Here is an 8872-nt window from a genome sequence, read left to right on the forward strand (position 1 = left end):
GTATACCCCTACTGTGTCCAGGGGTAGCTTCAGAGGAAAGCTGCAGGGTCTAAAAAGGCTCACAGTACCTCCCATCACTCCCCAGGCTCACAGAAGACTAGAGATTTGCCAAGAGGAAGTGGTGAGCCAGTAAACACGTACTCGGCCAGCTGAACAAGTCTTACACTAACTCTTGATGCTCCCTTGTTAAATGACTACTGTCATGGTGGCTTCTGCTGCCATCGTTCCTAGCTCATTCCTTGCTTGCCTCTAAAGGTCTGGGGAGCACCTTCATGGGAAAGGGTCGGGGTGCCTCTCCTTTTTCACTGATTTTAAACAGGACTCAGAAACCTTTGAGCTTCTGATACCCTGAATAGCTGCACCTTCCAATTCCTGACACTCCTTCCCTAAACTGGGAGAACCCTCCATCTGAAATGCCATGGGTCCTAGAAAAAGGCTCGAACTCCTGACTAGTTGGAGTACCCTCTGGGAGAGTTCACAGGGCTCTGAGACCCACAAAAGGTTGGCATGGACACCACTGGCACCCACTAGACTGACATCTGCTACCTGGGTCCCTGGTGAGAGTCTCCTCCAGATGCAGCTTCCCACATCAAGTCACCGAACCTGTTTGAACACAGACGTGCACACATACAAAGCTGGAATCTTAAAAGGGTGTAGCTGACACACACAGGTGAGTCAAACTGTGTCAGGCAGTTCTTAACTGGCTGGCTGCAGGCAAGTGCCCAATCACCCCATGGGGAGGGCCTGGCCCAGCCCCCAGCCCACCAGATGGAAAGACATGTTCCTGCAGCACCGGGCAGCCAACAACCTCAGCCAGAGATAAGGTCTGGGGACCAGGGAACTTGTGGGCCGAAACACTGTTACCTCAGCACAGGTGGGAAAATCTGTTGTCAAGCAGCTCCCATAATTCAATAAAGAATAAGGACTAACAGGGAAAAAAAAAGCATGTAGGAAAGAAAGAGGCAGCTAAAAATAGACAAATAGCCCACAAATATAAAACCGTTCAATTCACCAATAATTCAAAGATACAAATTAAAACAATGGGATGGGGTTCCACTTATCTACCTGGGAAAGAATAATGCCCAGTGCTAGGGGCAGGGGCACCTGGGTGGCTTAGTCGGTTAAGTATCCAACTCTGGATTTCAGCTCTCTGTCTCCCTCTCCCACTCGTGCTCTCTCTCTCTCAAAATAAATAAATAAACTAAAAGAAAGAAAGAAAGAAAAGAAAAGAGGAAATACCAGTGCTAGAGGGAGGGAGGGGTGACAGAGATGGGTGGGCAGATGTGAAACAGTATATAAATCTGCAGAAGAGACTTTCTGCAAGAAAATTTAGCAATATATACATATATATATATTCAAAGTCTTATAAATGTGCATATTTTTAACATAACAACTGCACTCTAGGAATCTGTCCTGAAGAAACAAGAAGACTTAATAAATCAGCAGTTCTTTATACCTTTTATGTAGCATATCTATACATACTCTGTAGGTAATGTTTATTTAGACTTTAAATATAAATGTTATTCACGGCATCGTTTATTACAGAAAACAACTGGAAATGACCCAAATAGGATACTGGTTAAATTAATTATGGTTTACACATAAAATAAATACTAAGTAGTAATTTTAAAATATGTTTTAAGAATGTTTTTAAGAAAATTCTAATGACACGAGAAAACACACTGTTAAACTGATGGGGGAAAGCAGGCTATAGAATGACATGCCTGTAAAATATGATCCTGATTCTGTAGCATAAAGATGCTACATATGCATACAAAGGGTCAAGAAGACACACGGCAACACTGAACAGTGGCTCATTTCTGGATGGGAGACTTATCCCATTTTGTGCCTGATACAGTTTTTAAATTTTCTATAATGACAACATATTTGTTTACAATCCAGAAAAGCCTCCAACGTGATTTTTTTTTAATTTTTTATTAATTTTTTAATTTTTTTTTTAACGTTTATTTATTTTTGAGACAGAGAGAGACAGAGCATGAACGGGAGGGGCAGAGAGAGAGGGAGACACAGAATCGGAAGCAGGCTCCAGGCTCTGAGCCATCAGCCCAGAGCCCGATGCGGGGCTCGAACTCACGGACTGCAAGATCGTGACCTGAGCCGAAGTCGGACGCTTAACCGACTGAGCCACCCAGGCGCCCCATCTCCAACATGATTTAAACAAAGCAGCAAACACTGGATTAAAACCCTTAGCAGTGAATCTCCGCCAAACACAATGGACATGACATGCCCCTGAGTTGTAAACACAGTCTTTGGTCTCTATTGTGAACAACCGCCTTGTGCCACACTGTGACAAGGGCCATAAGATGAGAAGGGGTCAGGAGTTGGAAGGGGCTTGGCCCGGTGAAGGCATCGGATGGGCTTTGTAGGAAAGGGCTGGTGCACAGGGTGGATTCTCAGAGAGCACTTCAGGTGGGGGAAAGCTACATAACCATGGCAGACAGGCCACCAGGTTAAGAGAATGTGAATGAGGCCCGACTGGGACTGGGTATCTGGACAATGATGGGCCTCCTTTAGCACCAGGGTCTTCAACTAGAAGGCAGGGGCTTGTGTGGGGGGAGCACACTGCTGACAGAGGGTGACTGTGCTCCTTCAGACATCCTCTAACTCCTATGCCCCTTGCAGACACCTCCCCTAGACACTGGCCTTCTTGCTACCCCTACGAGGCTCCAAGATGTGCTCCCTTGGGCCTGAACATGCTCCCCCAGACCTGTGCACAGTTCCTCCCTCCACACTGCAGGTCTCATGGGAGGAGAGGCAAAAGTCAAAGCAAGTGGCAAAAAGGCAGTCCCACTGCCAGGGCTGGGGAGTAGCAAGTACATTCTGTTGGTTTGGGGAGGAACAGATCAATCACAAGTATGTGGAAATGTTTGTGATGGGGGAGAGCCACCAGGTCAAGGCTTTGGGAATTGACTAGCTGTAGCACATGGCCCAAAATTCTGAGAGGGTGAGAGGTGAATTTCAGACCCAATATCCTGAAATGCCACACAATTTCATACCCAGTATTCTGAACTGCAGGAACTGACGTTTACAACTGCAGGAACTCCTCAAGTCTTCAAAGTGCTTTCACATTCATTACCTCATTTTTGTCCTGGGAAGTAAGCAGAACAGGAACAATGCCCATTTTACAGATGAAATAACCAAGGCTCTGAAAGTTTAAATGACTTTCCTGAAAGTTCAAAAGAGAAGGAGGTAGCAGACCTAGCTGGACTCAGGCCCCGGCACCATTTTCCCCACACGCAAACCGAGATGCTATGGTGCTACGTTTAACCTGAATAAAGACATCATTGTCATCAAGTTTTGCTTCCTGTATTTTGACAAGAGCAGCTGAAGTAAAGGCTCCCTGCGGAGATGGGCGCCATGGTATCAAGTATTCACCACTAAGGGGGGCAGTGGGAGGGTGTACGCGGAAGGAAGAGCCAGGTGTACTCTCTGGACAGACAAGAAGGCAAGCCCCGTCATCCAAAATGGAACGTGTGTGTGTCCAACAGCCAGCTCAGCAGGCACTCCCTGCACCCAGGTTGGTGTGGCCCTTTCAGGGGTGCTCCCAAATGCAACCCAAACTCCAGCTCTGCCACTCACCTCCAGGGGAACATTCACTGCATCTGAACCTGAACCCAAGCTTGGAGCACGGGCCAGCAACTGGGGAGCCAGAAGGGGTAGGGCAGTCTAACACAGCTGGCTGGGCAGCCAGAACCCCCATAGCCTCTCACTCCTGTCCTGGAGGAGAGGCAAAGGCAGGCCCCCAGTAGCCTGCCCTGTACCAGCAGTCCAGAACTGTGTGATAAGGCCTGGTGAGGGCCTCCCCTCCAGATCTGTCCTTCTAGATCGGTCCTCTGGAGCTGTGCTTGTCATCAGGCAGCTGTGAGGCGCACATGGCTACTGAGCATGGGAAATGTGGCTCGTGTGATTTAGGAAAAGCGTTTAGTGTTAGTCAGTTTACACCTGAAATCAAACACCCTAAAAGGGCAGCCGGAGGGACCCTTGATGGAAGTGTTCTGTGGCTTGTCTGTGCTTGCTGGTAATCCCAGGGACGTGCACAGAGCAGAGGTACATGACCAGGTCCTGGATATGACACTGCGCCGCTACAAGTGACCTTCTTGGGAGTCTGTATTCTCTCCCACAACTGCCTGTGAATCCAAAATAATCTCAAAATAAAAAGTTAAAAAAAAAAAAAAAAAGGAACCACTACATGTGCTCAATGCCTATGGTAGTGGTCCAGGAGCTCCAATCAGCTGTCTCCAACCAGTTAAAGAAACCCACAACTGTTTGGAGCTCCCACTCATGCCTGTGGGTTCTTCCCTCACACACCCCGCAGCAGGCACACTTGATTTGGGAGGCTGGGGGCAGTCCTGGGCTAAAGAGGGGATGAGTTCCGGGCGAGGGTCACAGAGTTAGCATTCGGGGGAAGGGTGCGACCTTAACAGAAGTGAGGGGTTCATAAAAAGACTGTCTCCTCAAGATGAAAACGAAATCCCGAAACTCCATTGGCTCACTGCGGAGAAGCCGCCCCCCATCCTCGGCGGACGCCCTGTAAATCCTTTACCAAAGGACCCCCTCCGCCCTTGGCGGTCAGGGGCGGCCTGGACAGTGGGGGCACTGGACTCGGCTCCTTAGACACGAACGCCCGGCGCCCAAGTGTGTGTGGAGATGGGGGTCTGAGCCCACCCTCCGGCCCTGCCCCTCTCCCACCGGTCAAGCTGCTCCGCCTCGCTTTACAGGAGGGGGGAGGCGTGGAGGAAGGGCGAGAGGGCCGACCCCCAGGCGGCAGCAGCTTAGGGCCCGAGGAGCCCCCTCCTCCGGGACCCTGAGCAACTGCAACAAGACCCTCGCAGACAAAAGCATCAGCCGCGAATGAGCCGCCCCCGCAGAGGGCAGAAGCGCCAGATCCTATCAGCCAATTACCCGAACGCGCATAGCAGCCCTCAAGTTGGGGCACGCTCGGGCCGGGGCGCGGACAGCGGGAGGGGCCACCGGCCGGGCGCGCCCAGAGAGCCTGGGCCAGGGGCGGGGGGGGGGGGTCCCGGCCCGCTGCCGCTCTCCCCTCGTTAGTCCCGAGCCTCCTCCGCAGCGAAGGAGGCGGCGCGGCCAGGCCCTTCCCCGGCCCGGGCCCCCCAGCACCTCCCCCCCCCCACGACCCCACTCCGAGCAGCCCCCGGGTCGCCCCGGAAACGCCGCCCCTCCACCGTGTGGCGCGCCGGGTCGCCTCCCGCTCGTGGAACAAAAGAGCCGCTCCCGCGGGGGTCCGGAGCCCGCGCGGCCCTCCTACCGCCGGGCTCCAGCTGCACCCGCCGGGCGGCCGGGCTTTGTGTCCATGCAGCGGCGGGAAAGGCGGCTGGACCCCCGCACTCCAAAGTTGTCGCCTGCCCCGGTACCTCCCGCAGCGTCCAGTCCCCCCGGGGGCGCCCATTCATTCGCAGGGGGGCCCGGCTTACCTTGCTCTTGACTTCCACGGCGCTGCAGTCGTAGAAGCGCAGGGTCTGAGACTTGTGGAAGCTCCGGTTCATGGTTCCGGCCCCACTCAGCCTCGTCCTCGCCTCGGCTCCTCGCTCCCGGGGCTGCAGAGGACGCTGGGGGCGGCGCCCCCCGCCCCGGCCCCGGCCCCGGCCCGCGCGCGCTCGGCCGCCCCGCAGCTCTCAGTGCGGCGGCCGGAGCTGGGCTGGCCGCGCGCCTCGGGACTCCAGGGGCCGCGCGCGGGAGGAGCGGGGGGACGCCGGCGCGCGCCGCCCTGAGGACCCGCCCCCCATCTCCGCCCCGCGAGCCCCGAGGGCCCGCCCCGCTTCCCGAGGAGCCGCCAACTCCCCCCCACCCCACGCCCACCCAGGGCCCGCCCCCAAAGCTCCGGGGGCCCCAGTCTCACCCGCGCCCAGAGGACCCGCCCCCGAGGGCCCGTTCCGCGAGTCCCGAGGACCCACGTCCCGCCACGCGCCGCGAGGACCCGCCCCCCCGTGCCCACCCCGCGCCCCGAAGACCCGCCCCACGACTCTCAAGGACCCTAGTGCCGCCCCGTGCCCCGAGGGCCCGCCCCCAATCCCCGCCCCATTCCCCGAGGACCCGCCCCACGAGTGCCGAGGAACCTGGTCCCGCCCGGCGCCCCGAGGACCTGCCCCCGCGGCCAGCCCCCAAAGCCGCTGCTCCGCGGGAGGTGGCAGCGACCGGAGCAGGGAAAAGAAGCTTGGACCAACTCGGGGCGCCTCACTGCCACCTGGGCGCCCGCAACTTCTCCTTCATCTCCCCTCCACCATGATTCTGTTTACCTCCACTGGGCGGCCAGGGAAAGGGGCTGATTTGGGTTGGTTTTTGTCATTTTCTTGGGTGATGCGCGAACCAGTGGAGGCTTGACTGACTCCCTCGGGCCACACCTGTCGGTACTAGCTGCCAGGTAGTAGATGGGTCCAGGCGAAAGTTCTGCAAGGAGGCAAACTCCTAAGGCGTACTTAGCACAGGTAGAAGCAAGGAGAGGGTCAGAAGCACCTCTAGGCCTATCCGATGGAAAGGAAGTCTTCCGTAAGGCCAGTGGAAAAAAGGGTATCTTAGGAGAAAGACGGAATCGGTTGTTAGCACCGTCACTGTGTACTTATTTTCTAGAGGGCTCTGGAAGAGGAGCTGGAAGCTTCCCTCTGGAAGCGGGAAACCAAAATCCTCATCCTTCAGGAATTTGTGATGGAGCTAAGAAGACGGGACAAGTAAGGTTAAATATTATTATATTATGGTATACCATAAATAATCGTAATTTATAAGTTATGCAATTATGAAATTACTATAAATTACTATAAAAGAAATCTGGAGAATACAAGAATTGAAAGAAAAAAAATACGGTCACCTACAATTATACTGGTCAGCAATCAATTCTATTAACCTTTTGGTATATATTATTTATGGGTTTTTTTCTGAATATATATTTATATATTTTATAAAATTGTGATCATGCTGTTTAACCAGTTTTGCAACCTGTTTTTTTTACCTCATGTTATGTAAGAAACACATTCATTAAATGTTCTTAAATAAGGTTTTTAAGAGCTGCATATATAAATATAGACATAATTTTTAAAAAATGTTTATTTCTTTTGAGAGAGAGAGAGAGGGCTCGAGCAGGGGAGGGACAGAGAGAGGGGGAGAGAGAGAATCCCAAGCAAACTCAATGCTGCCAACACAGAGCCCGAAGTGGGGCTCGATCCCATAAACTGGGAGATCATACCTGAGCCGAAATCAAGATTCAGATGCCTAACCAACTGAGCCCCCCAGGCGCCCCTATAGACATAATTTTTAATCATTACATTATTGGATATTCAAGATGTTCTCAATGTTTAGCTTTTATAACATACTGTGTTTCTTGAATTCACTTACTTCTAATTATTTCATTAGAATTGACTAAAAAAAAATGGAATGACTATGTCACGGAGCACAAATATATCTAAATCCTTTAACACAGATTGGCAAACTGTATCACTTAGAATTTAATTTTTACTTCCTTTCACTAAGATCTCCTGTTACATACATGCCAGGGGCATTGCAGGGACATTGCAGAGGCATAGAGTTATAGTTCCTGCTTTTTAAAAAAGACACCAATCTGGCCAGGGGTCCAGTCATGTAGACAGGATTCCAAATTAAGGCAGACATGCCAAGAGGAAAAGACTATTCCAGAAAAAAGTTTGAGGATGTCCACTGGTGTGAAAACTACAAAGGACCTGATATAATGGTTTGTTATCAATTCAAATTTTAATAAATTCCAAGTTGAATTCCAAAGAGATACACACTCTGCCAGCTGAGAGAGCAAACTGTGCACAGAGGTGCTGACTTTCTAAGAGAAATCCCCTAAATGGCAATGTGGGTCTGTGGCCATTGCTGATTGTCGAGAATGGTCATCACTGTCAGCAAACAGTGGTCTTGCTGGGGGGAGAGCACCCCGTAGATTTCTTAAGAAGTGGGGACAAGGGGTGAAGGAGTTGGGCAGCATTCTAGGTGATGTGGGCAGGTTCAGGGCACCAACTGGCCTACTCAGGGCTCGGAGATGGGGAGAGGGCTGGAAGCTACAAAATTCCATCCTTGATGGAAGTGAGATCATTTCTGTCATGCCTGTGGCCCAGCTACATTTGTCCCATCTGGTGCTTCTCATCAATACCCCCCTCAGCCCCACTGAAGCAGAATCTGCACTTGAACAAGATCCTCTGCTGCTTTGTGTGTCCTTGTTTGTAGTTTTCTATTGCTCTGTGAGTTCTTGAGGGGCATGGTCAGCAGGAGGACATGTATGTGGACGGAGCCTGAGTCTCCAGGGGGGACTTGAAGGTGATTCTTTTGGGCTTCAAGCCTGTGTGTGGGTCGGGTATAGTCAAAACCAAGTGGCTGGGCCAAACCTTCAGATGGAAAAGCTTCTTAATCCAGCAGCATGATTGCAAATCTCCCCACAGATCCTGGCCTGACACACAACCACAGGAGCCCAGGAGCAGCGGGCAGCCCTATTGCTGGGCTCTCTCTAGCTGGGGCAGGTGGGCTCCAAACGGTTCATGCCATGCCCCAGTCACAGGCCGGACGCACACTCCTAATTGCTGTTCTGTTTGTGATCGTGGAGCTAGCTGCCTCAGTAAAGTGTTCAGAGAGTTAGGTGAAGTTAATTGAGACTCTCAGCAAAGGTGTTGGAAATTTTGGTAGGCCTTGTCTTTACGCTGTGTGTTGTGCAGGCATCTCACAAAGGACCTGAACTTGAGCATGTCACTTACCTGGGCCTCAGGTTTCTTTATATGTGAAGCGGGTGCCTTGGCAGCTTCCTGGCAGTATCCTGGTATCATAATGGGGCAGATGGGTCCCACTGTGAAATCTTGAAAAGTGCTCTGCCAATAGAAGTGCTCCGAGGGGT

The 8872-nt window shown here is 52.1% G+C and overlaps 1 protein-coding gene across 1 annotated transcript in view; it reads left to right on the forward strand.

The window, feature by feature from the left end:
• Window positions 1–5523: 5523 nt before the first annotated feature.
• PARD6G (par-6 family cell polarity regulator gamma) overlaps window positions 5524–8872 on the forward strand; it is an 82879-nt gene continuing 79530 nt past the window's right edge. The window contains exon 1 of the mRNA XM_040479513.1: window positions 5524–6156. Coding sequence (XP_040335447.1) covers window positions 5524–6156 — 633 coding nt within the window. The remainder of the gene's footprint in view (window positions 6157–8872) is intronic.

The sequence above is a fragment of the Herpailurus yagouaroundi genome, unplaced genomic scaffold (genome assembly GCF_014898765.1).
Source record: "Herpailurus yagouaroundi ecotype Mexico unplaced genomic scaffold, PumYag 142, whole genome shotgun sequence".
Classification (NCBI taxonomy): Eukaryota; Metazoa; Chordata; class Mammalia; order Carnivora; family Felidae; genus Herpailurus; species Herpailurus yagouaroundi.